The sequence below is a fragment of the Hyperolius riggenbachi genome, chromosome 8 (assembly GCF_040937935.1).
Source record: "Hyperolius riggenbachi isolate aHypRig1 chromosome 8, aHypRig1.pri, whole genome shotgun sequence".
NCBI classification, from domain to species: domain Eukaryota; kingdom Metazoa; phylum Chordata; class Amphibia; order Anura; family Hyperoliidae; genus Hyperolius; species Hyperolius riggenbachi.
Genome location: NC_090653.1, coordinates 278,576,786 through 278,600,455, shown reverse-complemented (window position 1 = coordinate 278,600,455; position 23,670 = coordinate 278,576,786). Strand labels below are relative to the sequence as shown.

General features: G+C 47.8%; 1 protein-coding gene across 2 annotated transcripts in view; it reads right to left on the bottom strand.

Moving 5' to 3' along the window:
• LOC137527917 (ficolin-1-like) overlaps positions 1–23,670 on the bottom strand; it is an 86,743-nt gene that overhangs the window by 25,956 nt on the left and 37,117 nt on the right. For both annotated transcript variants that reach the window (XM_068248981.1, XM_068248982.1), the window contains one exon: positions 16,801–16,935. In XM_068248981.1, coding sequence (XP_068105082.1) covers positions 16,801–16,935 — 135 coding nt within the window. The remainder of the gene's footprint in view (positions 1–16,800; positions 16,936–23,670) is intronic.

Sequence of the window (23,670 nt, the reverse complement as noted above, 5' to 3'; positions counted from 1 at the left end):
AATAGATGTAATCTGACAGCATTTCACCAAAAAGACACATAATCTGGCAGAAGTTCCTCCAAAATACAGATAAAATGGCAGTGGTTCCCCCAAAATAGATAATGTGGCAGCAGCAGTTCCCCCAACATACACATAATTTGGAAGCAGTTCCCAAAAATACGCGAAACCTGGCAGCAGATCACCCAAAATACACTTAGCACCCAAAATACATATAATCTGGCAGCAGTGGTCCCCCAAACATACACATAATCTGGCAGCAGTTGCCCAAAATACACGTAATCTGGCAGCAGCCGTTCCCCTAACATACACATAATCTGGCAGCTGTTCCCCAAAATACACGTAATCTGGCAGCAGCCGTTCCCCTAACATACACATAATCTGGCAGCTGTACCCCAAAATACATAACAGCGGTTCCACAAGAATGCAGATAATCTGACAGCAGTTCCCCCAAAATAGGTACCCCCAGCATAGGTAGCCAGGTCTATAGGTGTCCCCAGTATAAGTAGCCATGAGTATAGTAGTCCCCAGTATATGTATCCAGAGGTATATGTGCCTAGTATATGTAGCCAGGGGTATATATCCCCAGTATATGTAGCCGGGGGTATACATGCCTAGTATATGTAGCCAGGGGTATACATGCCCAGTATATGTAGCCAGGGGTATATGTAGCCAGGGGTATATGTGCCCAGTGGTATATGTAGCCAGGGGTATATGTGCCCAGTATATGTAGCCAGGGGTATATGTGCCCAGTATATGTAGCCAGGGGTATATGTGCCCAGTATATGTAGCCAGGGGTATATGTGCCCAGTATATGTAGTCAGGGGGTATATGTGCCCAGTATATGTAGTCAGGGGGTATATGTGCCCAGTATATATGTAGCTAGGGGTATATGTGCAAAGTATATGTAGACAGGGGGTATATGTGCCCAGTATATGTAGTCAGGGGGTATATGTGCCCAGTATATGTAGTCAGGGGGTATATGTGCCCAGTATATATGTAGCCATGGGTATATGTGCAAAGTATATGTAGCCAGGGGTATATGTGCCCAGTATATGTAGTCAGGGGGTATACGTCCCCAGAATAGGTAGTCAGGTGTCCCCCAGCAGGAGGGGAGCAGCGCAGTGGAAGGAGAGCTGTCAGCAGCGGTGGAGAAGGGGGGGGGGTCATCTCCCCCCCCCCCTTCCCTCACCTTAGGTGCTCTCCTTCCCTTGCTCTCCCCTCCTGAAGTAACGTGCGGGCAGCCGGCAGCGGGCGGGACTTACCTCTCCTCGTCGTCGGAACACCGGATCTGCGTGCCGAAAGTCTGGTCTGGTCCAGACCAGAGCAGCGGCACGCAGATCCGGTGCCGAAACGAGGAGAGGTAAGTCCCGCCTGCTGCCGGCTGCCCGCACATTACTTCAGGAGGGGAGAGCGAGGGAAGGAGAGCACCTAAGGTGAGGGAAGGGGGGAGATTGCCCCCCTTCTCCACCGCTGCTCACAGCTTTCCTTCCACTGCGCTGCTCCCCTCCGAACATGGCAGGGTGAACGGCGTCCACTCTCTGGAAATAGTAAGTGGACGCCGTTCACCCGCGTCCATGCACCACTCGACCCCTGTGTAAATGGGATTAGTTTAGATTAAGTCAGAGCTATATACATGCACAAATGCATATTAACCAGCTGAGCGGTCTGGACGAGCTCAGCTCGTCCAACACCGCCAGAGGCTGCCGCTCAGGCCCTGCTGGGCCGATTTTCACCAAATAAAAAGCAGCACACACAGCCGGCACTGTGCCAGCCGCGTGTGCTGCCTGATCGCCGCTGCAGCGCAGCGATCCGCCGCGTGCAGCGGCGAAAGAGGGTCCCCCCAGCCACCCGAGCCCAGCGTAGCCGGAACAAACAGTTCCGGCCAGCGCTAAGGGCTGGATCGGAGGCGGCTGACGTCAGGACGTCGGCTGACGTCCATGACGTCACTACGCTCGTCGCCATGGCGACGAGGTAAGCGAAACACGTGTTTGCGAAACTTTCCGTGTTACTTCTGGCCGCCGGAGGCGATCGGAAGAACTCCTCCAGAGCGCCCTCTAGTGGGCTTTCATGCAGCCAACTTTCAGTTGGCTGCATGAAATAGTTTTTTTTTTATTTAAAAAAAACCCTCCCGCAGCCACCCTGGCGATTTAATCAGAACGCCAGGGTGGTTAAATACTATGTCTGTGTGTATTTTTCTCATCAGCTTTAGTAAATATCATTTTTTTGCAATAGAAAAGTTGAATTGACTGCCATTTAGACAACATTATTACTACTGATATAGTAATTATATTGAATTCTATATTTATAGCACAATATTAACCACTTCACCACTGCAGGGTTTTTCCCTTGAGAGCCAGCGCAATTTCTAAATTTCAGAGTTCCTCCCTTTCATTCACCAGTAACTTTATCACTACTAATCACAGCAAGATTATCTATACCTTGTTTTTTTTTTCGCTACCAATTAAGATTTCTTTGGGTGTTTTTGTATGTTTTGCTAAGAATTATTTTATGCTAAATGCATTTTAATGTGAATAATAAGAAAAAATTGAAATAATTCATTATTTCTCTGTTTTCAGCCATTATAGTTTTAAAATAAACATGCTACTGTAATTAAAACCCACTTATTTCATTTGTCCATATGTCCCGGTTATTACAACTAGAGATGGCCCGAACCTCCGATTTTAGGTTCGCGAACCTTCACCAAACGTTCGATTCGCGCAAACTTTCACGAACCGCAATAGACTTCAATGGGGAGGCGAACTTTGAAAACTAGAAACAGTTATGCTGGCCACAAAAGTGATGGAAAAGATGTTTCAAGTAGCCTAACACCTGGTGGGGGGCATGGCCTAAAGTGCTTTAAAACATCTTGCATGTGTATACATCAAAAACACACGAGTGGTTCACACGATGGCCAGGGGCCCCGGACCTCTCTCACTGGCCGGGGCCCCAAGGCCAACACGTGATACCTGGAGGGGAGTGCAGGTGGGCCTGGACCTCTCACACCCAGGCTCTGGACCTCTCACATCCGGAAAACCCACCAACACTGCCTCCATACGTAATGCTAAATTCAACACACACAAGCAATAGAACACAGCAGTACATGCATCCAGCTACATTTGAAATTGGTCAGCAGGTGCTCGTCAGCCAATCAGGATGCACTGTCATACACCCTTTACCTGCCATACCACATCTAGCAGCCATTAGCATTCAGGTGGGAGGCTTCAGTTGGACGCCATCTCAAGATTGCATCGCTAGCAGAACCGCCCCGTGCAGGCATCCCTCCCACTGCCGAATCTGCTCATGTAAGGCTGCAAGGATTACAGATCCGGTTTGCCTGTTCTCGTCCATTGATTCCATTTTCAGCACTGCTTGGCATCGATGGTGCTGTGCAGACCAGTGTATGAGCGGGACCACTTGCTGGGAGGCTTAGCAACGGCAGACTGGCTTTGGACAGAACAGGTAGCAGAGGGAAGTGGAACAGGCTTCTCCTTTAACCCACGTGGCGGCACCACCAGCTGAGATGCCCCAGATCTTGCACCCTCCTCAGCAGCACAATGGAGGGTGACCCAATGGGCGGTAAAAGTGAGATACTTTCCCTGCCCGTGCCTGCTGCTCCAGCCATCCATAGTGAAGTACACCTTGCCACCGACAGCATGATCCATAGACCGGCCGACACACTCCACAATGTGCTGGTGAAGGGCAGGGATAGCATTCCTGGCAAAATAATGGCGGCTGGGGATCCTCCATTGTGGAGCAACACTGTTCATCATCATATTTGGAAAAAAAGCAGGCAGTTTACTTCCGGCAAACAGAAGGAGCGATCAGTGTGGCAGGGTAGAAGAGGGGAAGGATAAAGGTGCTGCTCTTGGTATCCACCTCGGTGGCAAAAGTATCTGTGTTTGAGACAAGAAGAGACCGAGCGCACTCAGGGGAACAGTACAGCAGTAGATTAGGTGAATTCAGAATAATCTCACCTCTAGAAGTTGCTGGAGAGCCTGTACAGGAGTAGCCAGCGTGTAGGCTTTTATCCCTCTAGCCAGGGATCAGGCACAAAGGAAGCTGGATTCCTCCTTCACTCGGATGGTTGTTGGCAGGCAGTGAGCGGCTCTGAAGTTGTACACCCTGTCTGTGTGCGAGTCCGCTATATGCGGTTGCACAAACAGATTGTGGTGGATTTCAAAGCATCAGCTCCAGGATTGAGGGATCTAAAAGCAAAGCTCCACGCTGCTCCATGAGTCTTGCACAGGCAGTTCACGGGCAGTTGGAGTGGTAGTCTGATTGTAATGCAGCAATGCGTGTAGGAAAGAAGAATCGGCGGCTGCCGTATAGTGTTAAGATTTATTAAAATATATTGCAACGCGTTTCAGGAGACCAAGTCCTCCTTTCATCAGGCAAAGAGACTGTTCATCATCAGTCTGCAGAAGGGGGCACAGTCCTCAAACTGGTAGGGCAGCAGCTGTTGGCCCAACAGCCTTGCCACGAGCGCATTATTTTTCACTAAAAACGGATCACTTGTAGGGAGCATCCGCTTCCTCCGCAACATTTCTGGCACAAATGCCGGACGCTGGAACACTGGTGATTCAGAGGAAACCAAGGGTGATGACGAGGTGCGTGCCGAGGTCTGAAGTCCTCTACCAGCCTGGCATGCAGAGGGATTTGAATTTGAATGGGACTGAGGAGCAGGTTGGATAGGGACAGGGGGATGACTAGAAAAAAAGAGGAGGGGCCTGTTGCTGCTGCTTTTCCTCCACCCATCTGATTGTAATTTTTTACATATTCAAACTCCCGCCCTGAAGTGCCCAACCCGGTGCCCGATTTGCCTCTGCTCACCGATTTATGGCACACACAACAGACTGCCCTGGATTCATCCTCTTCCAGAACACTAAAATAAATGCCATGCAGGGGACGTGCGTGCACGTCCAGCAGTGGTGCGACCTGTTCTAGCACCTCGATGATCAGCATTGGACTGGTGGCGGGTACTTACAGATGGGAAGGCACTTGCAGGCTGCTGGCCAACTGTCTGCTCTGTTTCTACAGGCTGCTCACGCCTGCTAGTGCCTAAACCAACAGGTGGCAACTACGTTTGATCAGCCACCTCATCATCCAAAATATCATCCAGTTCAATAAGTGACTCTTCTGGACCCTCCACCTGGCCACCAAACACCTCTGTAGTTGAGTGGTGGTGATGATGATGTTGACTAGTGACACTGGATGAAGAAAACACAGTGGCCATTTCTGTCACCACAGAACCCACCACTTCTTGGGAGCTTGGTCCCATTATCTCCTCCAAAGCTTCTGCACATCTCTCTCAGCAATGTAGGTGTGCTTTACTTCTGGAACAGTGTACTGGGAGGAAACAACCTCATCAAGAGAAACAGCTGCGGTCGGGTTCTGGTCATGAGGAACCTGGCAGCCACTACTGGCGCTGTTGCAACTAGCTTCAAGTTCCTCAGACTGGGTAGAGGGTTCCTGATCAAAATAATCCACAACTGTCTTCGCCTCCTGCTCTGACAAAATTTTCCTGTGTGCTGCGAACAAAGGGAAGACATCTCTGACCAAGTGGGAACGCTTCCTGCTGCTGCTGCCACCCTCAACCTTATCACGTACTTGATGTGATCTACCAACACCACCATCATTCCATTTCCTTGTAGGAGTGGCAGAAAATTGCTGCTGCCCTCGCTCCATTGTTTTGGGCCACAAACTTTATTGAAGAATGGGTATGAGCAACAGAACAGATCAGAAAATAAGGGGTGAAATAAAGAAAATAAATCAAAAAAACAAAATAAAGAAAACAAAAAAAAACAATTAACCACTTAGCAACTTCTGCCACGCTTTTCTACGTCCTTGTTTACAAACACCTATAAACACATATAAATATTTGGTTCTGTTTTCTATTTTTAGAAAACTGAGTATGTATAGCACCATCTTGTGGCCAAAAAGTAAAACTACTTCCAAATACACCATTATTCACTTACCATAGGAACATTAAACACATTTTCATTATTTTTGAAACTCCTTCACCCCTAACCCAAAATAAAATATTATCGCCATACTTTGTACTAGGGACACAATTTAAACATTGTAAAAGCCGGGACAAATTGGCAAATAAAATGTGTCTGTTTTATTTACAATAGCACAATTTATTTTTTAACTACAATAGCTGAAAGCTGAGAAATGGTGATTTTTTTCATTTTTTGCTTCTTCTTCCCTGTCAAATCCATATAAACTAATATAATTCTTAGCATAAAGTACTGCCCAAAGAAAGCCTAGTTTTTCCGGTAAAAAATAATGTATAGATCATTTCAGTGTTATAATTAGTGATAAAGTTATTACCGAATGAATGTGAAGAGCTTTTGAAGGGGAAAAAACCTGTGGTAGAGAAGTGGTTAAAATTAAAAAAAAAAAAAAAAAAAAAAAAACTTGCACTACACTCACTCAACTAATCAATGACTAATCAAACGCATACATTTGAAATAGGCGCCGGTAGACTTGGGCGCAGGTTACAGCCGGTATATGGCTGATCCTGCTTCTGCACAAGTCCGGGCCGTTTTAATTACTATTCCCCCTCCAGGCCGCCATGGATAGTGGGGGAATGAAATCATTTGGCTTCCAGCGATTGCTGGAGTCCGAATTATTTTGTTTTTTAAGCAACTTCAGCTCCGTCTTCTGACGGAGCCGACGTTACTCACTGAGCGCTGCTATAGACTTATTCCCATTACAGTCTATGGCGGTGCTGGCTGAGCCCAAATCTAGCAGCGCCGAAAAGCACTGCTCCAAATCAAACACCTAACTCACTCTCACTCTGTGAAACACTAAGGGCCCGTTCACACTGCACGCGTTTCCAGCCGCGTTTTGGAAACACGCATAGCGTGCAATGTCTGATGTTCACACTGCATGCGTTCCGGACCTGTGCGGTCCGGGAACGCATGCTGCACGCAGATTTTGCTAAAACGCGTGGCTGTCCCATTCACTTTTCAGTGATGGGATCAGCCACGCAATGCACACAAACGCGGATGGCCATGCGTTCGTACGCGTTGCGGTCCGCACGCGTTCCGCACGCATGGCCATCCGCATTTGTGATTTGAACGGGCCCTAAGCCTGCAGCCTGGCTGGCTGGCTCTGCAGCAACTACTAGCACACTACACTACAATCTCTCCCTCAAACTAACAATCTACTGTCACTCTCTCACAAATACAGCTAGCTTACTACTACTAATATAGCTCACACTCTAACACTCTCTCACAGAGTCTTTAAAAAGACTTTTGGTTTATATACAGTCTTGAAAAAGACTTTTGTTTTATGTGAAAACAACTAGTATAGGTCTGTCTCTCCTCTCTCCCCAACACCAGACTGAAACCACAAGCTTCCTGACTGCACACCTCTCTTATATACAAAATCGGTGGGATAGCTGCTGATAGGTAGCTAGGGAGCTGGTTGCTAACGTAGGATTGGTTGGTTATTCTTAAGACTCTAATTGGTGCAGAAATTCCTATTTTCATGCAGAAATCCTTTTAGAAGCTTCTGTTTAGGATCTTCCTTGTGATTGGCGTACAAAAATTTGCATACTGACGGAATTCCGCATTGCAATTCCGGCATTCCGTCGGATCGCTAAGGCAATTCCGTTCCGATGCGACGGAACAAAATCACCAATTTCCAACGGGAATCGTGAAAAACGGAATTCCGCAAAATACGGTGAGCGCCCCTAGTGGTATATCACACTGCGTGCGCTCACATAGGTGGGTGGGTGCACAGTGACAGGTATATGCAGTGGGTATTACAATGTGCACCTGTCACACACAGACAGGTACCGGACAGGCACAGTGACACTACGTGCGCTCACGTAGGTGGGTGGGTGCACTGAAGTGAACAACAGGTAGGTAGGTGGGTGGATGCACTGTGAACAACAGGTAGGTAAGTATATGCAGTGATGGGTATTACAATGTGCACCTGGCACACACACAGGTGGTCACTGAATGTGCTGGGCCTGGCAGTGACACACACAGTAGGAATTACCAAGGCCGTCTATGCAACAGAACTGTCAGTGGGACACACAGAAAAAAAAAAAAGAGATCACAAGAACAAGATTAGCTCTCAAAAGAGCTGTTGAGGGGTGCTTTTTTTTTTAGCAATAACAATCAGCAAGGAGCAAGCTAAGAATCCTACAAGAGCCTAAGCTTTCCCTATGAGAGTCTGCAGCAGCTAACCCTTCATTAATTACTGCAGGCACAGGAGTGAGTCCACTGCCTGACGCTGCCTGCCTTTTATAAGGTGGGGAGGGACTCAGTGAGGCTAGGTACACACATAGCATAGTGTTAAAATCCTGCAGTTTCCGTAAGTGCGTTTGCGTTTTTGTATTGCGTTTTTGGTGCGTTTGGGTTTTGCGATTTTTAACACAGATGCAATTTTCATGCGTGTTTTATTTAAATATATGCAAATCATTACGAAGACAACAGGAAGTGGAAACACATCAGAGATCTTTACTTTTTAATTGAAAATGCTGCAGAAAATGCATGAAAAACTCAACCTATATACGTTACCATAGACTTTCAATATATGCATTTTGGCAGCCAGCCTGCATATTATGCAACACTACCAGCATCTGCAAAACGCTTACTGTAAATCGCAAGTACTACACAGCTCCTTCTGTGTCCCATAGACTAACATTGCTGCATAAATCGCAGCATTTTACACTCCGCAAACGTTTCTGCCATGTGTGCTCCCAACCTCAAGGTGTAGTTTTTCTATTTTGAATCCGTCACTAATTACAAGACCTCATTTGTAAATATAACAGTAATATACCCTCATGACATACGTATTAAAAAAATCCATAAGGCAACTATTTATTTATTTATTTTAAATGTCTTTTTTTTATGCAAATATTTTATTATGTTAACTATGGGAGATTGGGTTCAGGTAAGGGGATCATTTTAATGGTATATGTACCAGTATGCACTTTTATTTATAAACTAGCTGATGACCCGGCGTTGCCTGGGTATGTATTTGGCTGGTGTTGGCTCCACCCACTTTTTCTAACCCTAACACACAAATACTCAATGACCAAGTTTGTGAGCTTTGCTGTCTTTGGCATCAATAATTTGTATATTCCCATAGAAATTAATCATATCAGATTGGCTGCTTGTGGCTTCGCCCCTCTCCAGCATTTGAACCCCAGTCACCCAATGACCAAATGTTGCAGGTTTGAGGCATCTGCTATTAACAGTGTAAAAATGGCAGCAATTTAAATATTCCCCTTGAAAATCAACATGTGAATTTTGATTAGTTGTTATAGGCTCCACCCACTTCCCTAAATATTAATCTTAGTCACCCAGTGACCATCTGGGCAAAGTTTGAGGGCCTTGCTATTAACAGTGTAAGAATGGCTGAACTTTATATTTTCCCAGTGAAATTTGTTTTTGGCTCCACCAACTTTTTGTAACCTGGACACAAAGTCACTCAGTGACAAAGTTTGTGAGCTTTGGGATCCTTAGCTTCAATAATTTGTATTTTCCCAGTGAAATGAAACAAATCTGATTGGCTGTTTGTGACTCCACCCCCTTTTCTGAATTTGAACCTCAGTGACCCAATGACCAACTGTACCAGGTTTGAGGCTTGTGCCATTAACAGTGCAAGAATGTCAGCAATTTTAATATTCACCTTGAAAATCAACAGGGGAATTTTGATTGTCTGTTGTAGGCTCCACCCAATTTCCTCATTTAACCCTGGTCACCCAGTAACAAACTGTGCAAAGTTTGAGAACCCTGCCATCAGGGGCGTCGCTAGCCCTATTTTTGGGGGGGGCCCGTGCGCCCAATCTGTCCTGGGGTGCCACGGATCTCCCTGCCGCCGCTGCCCCCCGGCTGTCCCTACTGCCACACAGCAGCGTCAGCCGTCAGACCTCGATCAGCGTCGGGCAACCAGATAGAGCGGGAGCTAGGACCTAGTGGACACCGCTTATATGCGGAAGTGACATCACTTCCGCATATTTGTGCCCGGCGCCCGCTCTATCTGGTCAGGTCGCCCGCTGATCCTGAGGCCTGACGCGGCCGGCAAGGTAGGTGGGGTGGGGAGCGCGCCTGGCACTCACTACCTAACGGGGCTCCCTGTCACTCACTTACTACCTAACGGGGGTCCCTGCTGTCACTCACTCACTACCTAATAGGGTCCCTGCTGTCACTCACTAACTAACGGGGGTCCCTGCTGTCACTCACTACCTAACGGGGGTCCCTGCTGTCACTCACTACCTAACTGGGGGTCCCTGCTGTCACTCACTAAGTAACGGGGTCCCTGCTGTCACTCACTACCTAACGGGGGTCCCTGCTTTCACTCACTACCTAATGGTAGTGTCCCTGCTGTCACTCACTACCTAATGGGGTCCCTGCTGTCACTCACTACCTAATGGGGGTCCCTGCTGTCACTCACTACCTAACTGGGGGTCCCTGCTGTCACTCACTACCTAATGGGGGTCCCTGCTGTCACTCACTACCTAATGGGGGTCCCTGCTGTCACTCACTACCTAATGGGGGTCCCTGCTGTCACTCACTACCTAACGGGGGTCCCTGCTGTCACTCACTACCTAACTGGGGGTCCCTGCTGTCACTCACTAACTAATGGGGGTCCCTGCTGTCACTCACTACCTAACGGGGGTCCCTGCTTTCACTCACTACCTAACGGGGGTCCCTGCTTTCACTAACTACCTAACGGGGGTCCCTGCTGTCACTCAGTAACTAATGGGGGTCCCTGCTGTCACTCAGTAAATAATGGGGGTCCCTGCTGTCACTCACTAACTAATGGGGGTCCCTGCTGTCACTCACTAACTAATGGGGGTCCCTGCTGTCACTCACTAACTAATGGGGGTCCCTGCTGTCACTCACTAACTAATGGGGGTCCCTGCTGTCACTACCTAACTGGGAGTCCCTGCTGTCACTCACTATCTAACTGGGGGTCCCTGTTGTCACTCACTACCTAACTGGGGGTCCCTGCTGTTACTCACTACCTAATGGGGGTCCCCTGCTGTCACTCACTAACTAATGGGGGTCCCTGCTGTCACTCACTAACTAATGGGGGTCCCTGCTGTCACTCACTACCTAATGGGGGTCCCTGCTGTCACTCACTAACTAATGGGGGTCCCTGCTGTCACTCACTACCTAATGTGGGTCCCTGCTGTCACTCACTAACTAATGGGGGTCCCTGCTGTCACTCACTAACTGGGGGTCCCTGCTGTCACTCACTATCTAACTGGGGGTCCCTGCTGTCACTCACTACCTAACTGGGGGTCCCTGCTGTCACTCACTATCTAATGGGGGTCCCTGCCGTCACTCACTAACTAATGGGGGTCCCTGCTGTCACTCACTACCTAACTGGGGTCCCTGTTGTCACTCACTACCTAACTGGGGGTCTCTGCTGTCACTCACTACCTAATGGGGGTCCCTGCTGTCACTTACTACCTAACGGGTCCCTGTCACTCACTCACTACCTAACGGGGGTCCCTGCTGTCACTCGATACCTAACGGGGGTCCCTGCTTTTACTCACTATCTAACTGGGGGTCCCTGCTGTCACTCACTATCTAACTGGGGGTCCCTGCTGTTACTCACTCACTGTCTAACTGAGGGTCCCTGCTGTCACTCACTATCTAACTGGGGGGTGCCTGTCACTACATACACTGGGGGGCTCCTATCACTAAATGAGCTGGGGGGCTCCTGTCACTACCTAAACTGGGGTACTCCTGGCGCTACCTTAACTAGGGGGCACCTGTCGCTACCTAAACTATCCAGGCCAGCCAGCCCAGCATCATCACCAGCCAACCAGCCCAGAATCACTGTCAAAAAGGCCACAGCATCACCACCAGTCAGGCCAGCATTTACTTCAACCAGCCAACCCAGCCCAGCATCACCGACAGCCAACCCAGCCACAACTTCGGCCACAGCATCACTGCCAGCCAGGCCACAGCATCACTGCCAGGCCTTTAAGCTCACACATCATCCCCAATCCAGCCAAAAACAGTATTGCCAGGCACAGAAGACAGTAGAGGAGAATTCAGAAGCCAGGTGAGAGGTGTCTACCATATTAAGGGGGCATTCTGCCTATTTATGTGAAATGCTGTCTATTTATGTGCCTCATGACTGGTGAATTTGTCTTGTTGGGTGCCTCATGACTGCTGAATTTGTCTTGTTGGGTGCCTCATGACTGCTGAATTTGTCTTGTTGGGGGCCTCATGATTGCTGAATTTGTCTTGTTGGGGGCCTCATGATTGCTGAATTTGTCTTGTTGGGGGCCTCATGATTGCTGAATTTGTCTTGTTGGGGGCCTCATGATTTGTTGGGGGCCTCAAGATCGCTGAATTTGTCTTGTTGGGTGCCTCATGATTTGTTGGGGGCCTCATGATTGCTGAATTTGTCTTGTTGGGGGCCTCACGCTTGCTGACTTTGTCTTGTTGGGTGCCTCATGATTTGTTGTGGGCCTCATGATTGCTGAATTTGTCTTGTTGGGGGCCTCACGCTTGCTGACTTTGTCATGTTGGGGCCTCATGATTGCTGAATTTGTCTTGTTGGGGGCCTCATGATTTCTGAATTTGTCTTGATAGGGGCCTCATGATTGCGGAATTTGTCTTGTTGGGGGTCACATGATTGCTAACTGCGAGACTATGGGAAAAGCTGAATCATCATCATATAAGACAATAGCATTAAACCTACTTTTTTTAGCTTTTTAAAACAGAAAATAAAACTGGGAGGTTCTAAAAAAATGAATATATTTTTTCAGCAGTAGGATGGATGAAATTGTTTATCTTCACAGTTTTTAAACTTGGATTTTCCATAATGTTCATGTATGTGTTAAAACGATTGTATAGTATTTAGTTTAAATTGCTGTTGCCACTTTGCGATAGATAAGTGACTTGTGGGTTGCAGTTTGGCGCTCCAAAAAGTTCGCCACCGCTGTCCTAATCTAATGTATGATTGGCCCCACCCATGGCCACGCCCACTCACTGCATGACCACGCCCATTGTTTGCCCCTCACCTAGTGCCTCTAGGTGCCACCGATCTCCAAGGACCCAAGGAACGCCCCTGTCTGCCATTAACAGTGAAGAAGGGCTGCAGTTTACATTTTCCCAGTGAAATGTATATTTGACTCCACCCACTTTCTGTAACCTGACACGCTGTCACTCAGTGACCAAGTTTGTGAGCTTTTGGGTTCCTGGCATCAAAATTGTGTGAATGGAAGCAGTTTATCCAGCAAATAAATCTGATTGGCTGTTTGTGCCTCCACCCCTTTAGTGAATTTGAACCCTAGTCACATAATGACCGACTGTAGCAAGTTTGAAGCCTCTGCCATTAACCGTGTTAAGAATGGCAGCAGTTTCAATATGCCCCTTGAAAATCAACAGGGGAATTTTGATTAGCTTTGTAGACTCCACCCACTTTTCTGAATATTAATCCCAGTCACCCAGTGACTAACTGTGTCAAGTTTGGGAACCCTGCCATTAACAGTTTATATTTTCCCATTTAAAAAGTTGGTTGTTTTTGGCTCCGCCCACTGTTTCTAACCTTGACATTCAGTTACTCAATGAGCAAGTTTATGAGCTTCGGGGTCCTTGGCATCATTAAGTTGCATTTTCCCATTGAAATTAAACAAATGTGATTGACTGTGGCCTGCCCCCTTTTCAGAATATAAATCCCAGTCTCCCAGTGACTGACTGTACCAGATTTGAGGCCTTTGCTATTAAGAGTGTAAGAATGGTAGCAATGTAAATATTCCTCTTGAAAATCAATAGGTGAATTTTGATTGGCTTTTTTAGGCTCCACCCACTTTTCTGAATATGAATCCCAGTCACCCAGTAACCAACCGTGCAAAGTGTGAGAACCCTGCCATTAACAGTGAAGAAGGGCTGCAGTTTACATTTTCCCAGTGAAATTTGTATTTAACTCCACCCACTTTTCTAACCTTGACACACAGTCACTCAATGACCAGGTTTGTGAGCTTTTGGGTTCCTGGCATCAAAATTGAGTGAATGGAAGCAGTTTATCCAGCAAAGAAATCTGATTAGCTGTTTGGGGCTCCACCCCCTTTAGTGAATTTGGATCCCAGTCACCCAGTGACCAACTGTACCAGGTTTAAGTCATCTGCTATTAACAGTGTAAGAATTACAGCAATTTAACTATTCCCCTTGAAAATCAACAGGTGAAGTTTGATTGGCTGTTGTAGGCTCCACCCATTTTCCTAATTATTTATCCCAGTCACCCAGTGACAAACTGTGCAAAGTTTGAGAACCCTGCCAATAACAGAAAGGCTGAAATCAATCTAACAAATCACATTGTCTGTTTGTGGCTCCACCCCCTTTGTTGAATTTGGACTCTAGTCACCCAATGAATGACTGTATCAGGTTTGAGGCCTCTACCATTAACAGTGTAAGAATGGTAGCAATGTAAATATTCCCCTTGACAATCAACAGGTGAATTTTAATTAGCTGTTGAAGGCTCCACCCGCATTTCTAAATATTAATATTAAGTCACATAGTTGCCAACTGTGTCAAGTTTGAGAACCCTGCCATTAACAGTGTAAGAATGGTTGCAGTTTATATTTTCCCATGTAAAAAATGTAGTTGATGGCGCTGCCCACTTTTTCTAACCTTTACATACAGTGACTCAATTACCAGGTTTATAAACTTTGGGGTCCTCGGTATCAATAATTTGTATATTGCCTTTTAAATTAAACAAATCTGATTGGCTGTCTGTAGCTCCGCCCCCTTTCTTAAAATGAACCTCAGTCACCCAGTGACCAACTATATCAGGTTTGAGGCTTGTGCCATTAACAGTGCAACAATGGCAGTAATTTTAATATTCTCCTTGAAAATCAACAGGTGAATTTTGATTGGCTTTTTTTAGGCTCCACCCACTTCCCTCAATATTGATCCCAGTCACCCAATGACCAACTGTGCAAAGTTTGAGAACTCAGCCATTAACAGTGTAAGAATGGCTGCAGTTTATACTTTCCCAGTAAAATTTGTTTTGGCTCTGCCCCCTGTTTGTAACCTTGACACACAATCACTCAATGACCACGTTTGTAAACTTTTGGGTTCCTGGCATCAAAAATGTGTGAATGGAAGCAGTTTATCCAGCAATGAAATCTGATTGGCAGTTTGTGGCCCCCGCCCCTTTAGTGAATTTGGACCCCAGTCACCCATGACCAACTGTAGCAAGTCTGAAGCCTCTACACATTAACAGTGTGAGAATAGCAGAAGTTTAAATATTCCCCTTGAAAATCAATAGGTGAATTTTGATTGGCTGTTGTAGGCTCCACCCACTTTCTTGAATCTCAATCTCATTCACCCAGTGACCAAATGTGCCAAGTTTGAAAACCTTGCAATTAACAGTGTAAGAATGGCTGCAGTTTACATTTTCCCATTTAAAATGAGTGGCTGAAATTTGATTGGCTGTTTTATGCTCCTCCCACTTTTTCTGGATTTGTAACCTTGGTCACCAAGTGACCAACTGTGCCAAGTGTGGGGTCTCTGGCTTGATCACTGTGAGAATGGCAGCCTTTTCCATTTTTTCCATTGACATGAATGGGTGAAATCTGATTTGCTGTTTGTAGCTCCACCCAGGTGTGAAATGGGGACATGAGACCCCCAGAACAAATCATCCCAGGTAGTAAGGGATCTGTGTACCAAGTTTCATTCAAACCGGTCAAGGCGTTTTCGAGTGATCGCGGCACACACACGCACGCACGCACGCACGCACGCACGCACGCACACACACACACACACACACACACACACACACACACACACTTTTATATATATAAACTTTATGTAGGTATAATTTAACTATTTGGCCACAAGATGTCCCCCAGGGTATCTTCCATTGGCCATTGAGCATGGGCACTTAAATTGGTGAATGGGAACTGTGCTCCCATTCACTAATTGGTGTACTAGTACACCGCCATGGAGGGGAGGGGGTTGTGGGCGTGCACATTCATGCACTTCGTGCATAGAGAATAGAAGACGTTCCCACAGGGCATAGATATACTATCGCAAACCTGGCTAGTGGTTAAAGAAAACCTGAACTGAAAATTAAAAGTCAAAATAAGCATACACAAGTCATACTTGCCTTCCATGTAGTCTACTCCTCAGTGTCTTTCTCCTGTCCCGCGTCCTGTTTGTTCACTGTGATCAAGGGAATTTTCCGACCTCCATTTTGAAAATGGCCATTACCCATAACAGCTTTCTGGTCAGCACACAGTTAAACTGTAACATCGCCCACTTGAGCCATAGGGAAACATGGACATTACCTGGTACATCAGTTTTCCTCTCAGCTATAACTGACAGCAACTGATATTTTATTGACAGCAACTGATATATTTCAGATCTGACAGAATATTGTCAGAACTGGAAGGGATTATTGTCAGAAGAAAATGGTGAGCTTCAGAGAGGAACTGATGGCAAGGTAACTATGTAATGTTCATTTGAAGTTACCTCATGTGTTTATTTTAAATATTTTTACTCAGTACAGGTTCTCTTTAAAGACTTCTAGTTTTAGACAGTTGTACTTACCTGATTAAGCAGGATAATCACCCATGACACATTTTTTTTTCTTGCTTTTTTTTTTTTTTTTTTTTTTCAGTAAACAACAAACCAATTGCATTTAGAGTGCTGCTCATATATGAAGGTAAGCCTCGTCCACTCTATTGGTCCACTCATTGGACCAATGGGAATTGATCCCCATTGAAAATTTTGTTCATCCCTAATGTAGACCTGCTTGTTCGCAATGCGTAGCTAAAAGCTGATATAGATTGCCTGGCTTGTTTACCTGCATTGCCACCTGCAAAGCTTCCCAACACCAATTTGTACTTCTCAGATTCTCCCAAAATTTTAAAGGAATTGTATTTAGCTGAAAACTGTACAAAGTCAGAGTCCTGGAGATCCACCCTCAGCTCCCAGGTCCCTGAAATGACATCATGAAAACTTGAATAAGGAAAAATAACACATAATAAAATAACAACAAAGTTCTACGAAAGCTACGTATCTGGATGTTGTTTTCCTCATTCTGCCAAAGTCCTCAAACCATTTAGAGACCTCAAAAGCCTCTGACTCACTGACATTTCATGTTTGTAGCCGAGACAACATCATTAGATTCATAACACCTTTTCTCTAAATCACATGATGAGGGAATTTTTTAGACAAGACCCTTCTGTAATGTTGAAACAGGGGCATATTTTATTTCATGCAGTGGTGTTGGCTGGAGCAGCTTGTAGGCTACACTTAAAGTTTAGGCATATATCAGCATTTATTCGAAGTAGAGCTGAGAATGACAACAGAAATATTTATGAGCTCTAACTATGGAATTCCACTCTAGTTTTCAATTTAAAAAGACAACGATAATGTAAAACAAAAAAGTTAGATACTTACCTTAGAGGAAGGGAGATTCTGGATTCTACCACCAGGCTCCCATTCGAATCTCCCATCAGCTGTGTCTTGGGTGGCTCCTCAGAAGTACTTGGGCCTCCAACTACTTTTACGAAGACAAGTGGCTCAAGTTCATGCTTGTGTGTGCCCAGTTTGGAGCCACTCGTCTTCAGAAGTATTTAGAGACCTGAGTACTTTTTCAACATCAAGGTCAGATGCTGGAAGCCTGGAACGGAGGGCCCGGTGGTGGAACAGGGGGTCGTAGAGAGGACCGGGAAGGCTCTAAAGAATCCAGAGCCTTCCTTCCTCTTAGCTGAGTATGTAACTTTTTTAAAGATATTACAATTCTCCTTTTATATATTGTAGCCTCATTAGTAATGTAGCAAACATTACATTTTTAGTTCGCAAACCTCAAACCCGAATTTCCGCAAAAGTTTGTGAACAGGCGATTCTGGCGAACCACCGTAGACTTCAATGGGCAGACAATTTTTAAACCTGTAGGAACTGTTTCTGGGCCTGGCTACACAAGTGTTGGAAAAGTTGTTTCAAGGGGCCAACACCTGGACCTTGCCATGGCAAGGGGGGATCCATGGCAAAAGCCCAACCAAAAATGATGTAGTTGACACAGAGTTGTGTTTTAATCTGAAAACGGCAGAAATCAAAGTACACTCCTAAATTTGTGGAATTAAGTGCTTTAAAACGTCCGGCATGCGAACACAGCGATAAGGTAGTGTAAGGGTTATGCCCAGTTCCCAATGACAGACAAAACGCCGTGTTTAACGCATCGCAAACAACCCCAAAGTGCTTTAGTGATAACGTCAGGTGAGCAAATCATTGTTTTACTAGTTGACACCTCCGGAACATAAATGTTAGTCCTTTCAGTGGCAGTCTTTGTGTAGTGGTGTGTAGTGGCCACTGTGCTTGTGCGCATGTTTGCGGGAGTGCAGGCAATCCCAGTTTTCCAGACCCTTCTGTCGGGATGAGGTAGTTCAATGACAGTTAAGTGACTAAAAAAAAACACTGATTCTACAATGAGGCCATATACAGGGGGCAGTAGTGGATACTAGTTTCCTGTAATGGTGATGAAGGTCAGGATTATTGGGTTATGGTTGGTGCACTAATACGACCAGCAGACCCAACTCCAACAGCTAACGTGTGCACTGGACACCCAGGATTGCCATATAACAATAGCAAGAAAAAGAAAAACAGCCCTCAAAAGGGTGAACTACTGTAGCACTAAGCACTGACTGCCCCTGTCTGCAACAGCTAAAGTGCACTGCATGGACACATTGAACATCAATATCACAAGATCAAAACAGAGCCTTTAGAAGGGCTCTGGGGTTATGTAGATGGTGAATTAGTATTGTGGCAGCAAGAAACTCCACTGGGGACACAGAATACAGGCCTAATGCTGGGGATACATGGCACGTTTCCCCCTTATCATCCCCCCATCCCCCATCAGCGGCTCGATTGATAATTTCCGACAGGTCCGATGACCCGCCGGTTCGATACCCCGCACGATCCCCGTGGGCGGACAATAGCGGGGAATCGAGCGGAAGATAAGGAGCGCCCACGGGGACGAGCAGGGATCGATCCAGGCGCCGGCGGGGATGAGCGGGGATGTGCCGGGATCGAGCCAGCGGCTCGATCCGGCGCAGCTATCTCACCGTGTATTCCCAGCATTATGCTAGGTACACACCATACAATTTTCTGTTAGATTTTCTGTAAAGGTGTGTACACACGCACTACATCCGGCAACGACAGGTCCGTCAGACCCTCCCGCTGGGCGGACATTCAGCCGACAGTAGCTGGACGGATGTTTATCCGACAGTAGTGTGTGTGTACGCGCTGTCGGCAGACTGATAAGGCTGTTTCTAAATGATCCGCTGAGCGGATCGTTCAGAAACAGCCTTATCAGTCCGCCGACAGCGCGTACACACACACTACTGTCGGCTGAATGTCCGCCCAGCGGGAGGGTCCGGCGGACCCGTCGTTGCCACCGTTAGTGTGCTACTGCCAGATAGATAATTTTCAACTTTATGCTGGGCATACACGGAGTTTCTTTTCCTTATCAATCGAGCCGCTGATGGCTCGATTGATAATATCCGACAGGTCCGATGACCTGCTGGATAGATTCCCGCTCGTCCCCGCCGGCGCTCCTTATCAGCCGCTCGATTCCCCGCTATTGTCCTCCGGCGGGGACGAGCGGGAATCGATCCACGCACACGCGCGGACGAGCGGGGATGCGCCGGCATCGATCCAGCGGCTCAATCCGGTGCATAATTGCATCCGTGTATGCCCAGCATAACAGAAAATTGTATGGTGTGTACTAGGCATAACTAACGCTTTCTCTATCTGCAGCACACTCTCCCTGATCTGCCTAGCACAGAAGCCAAACACAGACTGCAAATGGATGCTGTGCTGGCTTTCTGATAGGTGGTGGGGCGGAGGGGGATCCAGGTGGGAGGAATAGCTGATTTGCTACCATGTGTCTGCTGACTCTGGGGTGAGGGGTCAAAGTTTGGTTACATTATAATTAGGGATGCTCACCGTGTAACGCGGAATTCATTTTTCCACGATTCCGGCCAGAATATGGTGATTCCGTTCCGTCGCATCGGAACGGAATTGCCTTAGCGCTATAGCGGAAATTCCGCGGAACGATGCGTAATTCCGGCGGAATGTGGAATTTTGTAAGCCAATCACAAGGAAGCCCCTAGAAGAAGTTTAAAGTGAAAACAACAGGATTTTTTTTTCATGAAAATCGGAATTTCTGCACCAATCAGAGGCTTACAAAAACCACCCAAACGGATTTCTGCATGAAAATCGGAATTATTTCAGCACCAATTACAGTGTTAACAAAAAACAATCAATCCTATGTTAGCAACCAGCTCCCTAGCTATCTCACCTATCCCAACCATTTTGTATAGGTCCCAAAGCTTAAGCGACACCTCCTGTGGCGCCAAAACCACCGCCAGGTCCTAAAGCTTACGCGACACCTCCTGCGGCACCAAAACCACCGCCATGGGACCACCGCCAGGTCCCACAGCTTATGCGACACCTCCTGCGGCGCCAAAACCACCGCCATGGGACCACCGCAAGCTCCCATGGCGTAAGCGACACCTCCTGCAGCGCCAGAATGACCGCCATGGGACCACCGCAAGGTCCCATGGCGTAAGCGACACCTCCTGCAGCACCAAAACTACCGCCATGGAACCACCCCCAGGTCCCATAGCTTACGCGACATCTACTGGGCGCCAAAACCACCGCCATGGAACCACTGCCAGGTCCTATGGCGTAAGCGACACCTCCTGCGGCGCCAAAACCACCGCCATGGGACCACCGCCAGGTCCCAAAGCTTACGTGACAGCTCCTGCGGTGCCAAAACCACCGCCATGGAACCACCGCCAGGTCCCATAGCTTACGCGACACCTCCTGCGGCACCAAAACAACTGCCATGGGACAACCGCCAGGTCCCAAAGTTTATGCGACACCTCCTGTGGCGCCAAAACCACCGCCACAGAACCACCGCCAGGTCCCAAAGCTTACGTGACACCTCCTGCGGCACCAAAACCACCGCCATGGGACCACCGCCAGGTCCCATAGCCTACATGACACCTCCTGCTACACCAAAACCACCGCCATAGGACCACCGCCAGGTCCCAAAGCTTACGGAACACCTCCTGTGGCGCCAAAACCACCGCCATGGATCCACCGCAAGGTCCCAAAGCTTATGTGACACCTCCTGCGGTGCCAAAATCACCGCCATGGAACCACCGCCAGGTCCCATAGCTTACGCGACACCTCCTGCTGCGCCAAAACAACTGCCATGGGACCACCGCCAGGTCCCAAAGTTTATGTGACACCTCCTGTGGCGCCAAAACCACAGCCATAGAACCACCGCCAGGTCCCAAAGCTTACGTGACACCTCCTGTGGCGCCAAAACCACCGCCATGGGACCACTGCCAGGTCCCAAAGCTTACGTGACACCTCCTTTGGCTCCAAAACCACCGCCATGGGACCACTGCCAGGTCCCAAAGCTTACGCGACTCCTCCTGCGGTGCCAAAATGACCGCCATGGGACCACCGCAAGGTCCCATGGCGTAAGCAACACCTCCTGCGGTGCCAAAACCACCGCCATGTGACCACCACTAGGTCCCATGGCTTAAGTGACACCTCCTGCGGTGCCAAAACCACCGCCATGGGACCACCCCCAGGTCCCATAGCTTACGCGACACCTACTGGGCGCCAAAACCACCGCCATGGAACCACTGCCAGGTCCTATGGCGTAAGCGACACCTCCTGCGGCGCCAAAACCACCGCCATGGGACCACCGCCAGGTCCCAAAGCTTACGTGACACCTCCTGCGGTGCCAAAACCACCGCCATGGAACCACCGCCAGGTCCCATAGCTTACACGACACCTCCTGCGGCACCAAAACAACTGCCATGGGACAACCGCCAGGTCCCAAAGTTTATGCGACACCTCCTGTGGCGCCAAAACCACCGCCACAGAACCACCGCCAGGTCCCAAAGCTTACGTGACACCTCCTGCGGCACCAAAACCACCGCCATGGGACCACCGCCAGGTCCCATAGCCTACGTGACACCTCCTGCTACACCAAAACCACCTCCATAGGACCACCGCCAGGTCCCAAAGCTTACGGAACACCTCCTGTGGCGCCAAAACCACCGCCATGGATCCACCGCAAGGTCCCAAAGCTTATGTGACACCTCCTGCGGTGCCAAAATCACCGCCATGGAACCACCGCCAGGTCCCATAGCTTACGCGACACCTCCTGCTGCGCCAAAACAACTGCCATGGGACCACCGCCAGGTCCCAAAGTTTATGTGACACCTCCTGTGGCGCCAAAACCACAGCCATAGAACCACCGCCAGGTCCCAAAGCTTACGTGACACCTCCTGTGGCGCCAAAACCACCGCCATGGGACCACTGCCAGGTCCCAAAGCTTACGCGACTCCTCCTGCGGTGCCAAAATGACCGCCATGGGACCACCGCAAGGTCCCATGGCGTAAGCAAAACCTCCTGTGGCGCCAAAACCACTGCCATGGGACCACCGCTAGGTCCCATGGCTTAAGTGACACCTCCTGCGGTGCCAAAACCACCGCCATGGGACCACTGCCAGGTCCCATGGCTTAAGCGACATCTCCTGCGGCACCAAAATGACCGCAATGGGACCACAGCTAGATCCCATGGCTTAATTGACACCTCCTGCGGCACCAAAATGACCGCCATGGGACCACTGCTAGGTCCCATGGCTTAAGCGACACCTCCTGTGGCACCAAAATGACTGCCATGGGACCACCGCTATGTCCCATAGCTTACGCGACACCTCCTGCAGCGACAAAACCACCGCCATGGGACCACCACCAGGTCCCATAGCTTACGCAACACCTCCTGCGGCACCAAAATGACCACCATGGGACCACCGCCAGGTCCCATGGCTTAAGCGACACCTCCTGCTGCTGCTGCAAAAAAAAAATGACCCGGGGAACAGCCACTAGGTCCCATGGACTACCATTTAGCATAAACAAGGTTTCATTTGCGATTACTTTAATTTTTCCACCGGAATGCGGAATTCTCGAAATTCTGCGGAAATGTAATGGCAACGGAATTTAGCGCTGGCGGAATTCTGCAATTCCGGCAGAACGGAATTTGCACATTCCAATCATCCCTAATTATAAGGTATAGGGAGCGGGTCGAACACGCCATGTGTTTGCCTGAGGGGGCTAATGTGAACACCTGTTGTTTGCGGCAGAACAGTTTGGGCCATCTCTAAGCCTCATTGCATGGAGGTCACTGTATAGATACAATTATTTTGCAGCTAGTTCTAGTCATAGTTTTAATTTGTTTTACCAATCCATGATCTTCAAGATTCTGCTTATCCACACCACCACAACCTTTTTTTTTTACCTTCCAATAGTTCCTTGTAGACTTTTGGAAGACTAAGTTCACAGTGAGAGCTGCATTGCATTCCCTGTAAAAACAGGAACACAATGCGATGGAGGGGAAAAGTCGCATCACACATTATGTGACTATTGTATTGTATATAGTGAAGCATACAGTCAATAAAAATTATGCTTCGCTGCCACTGTGTGTAATGCTAGTCATGATCATAATCTAATTACAGTTACACAAAATTTTGCATAATTATGATTTGGACATTCAATTTGTGTAATCCATTCAGAATTTCACTTAATTTTGCATAATTTTCATGTAATTTTGTGCCAACTTTAGCTGTCAATAGCAAAGCCCC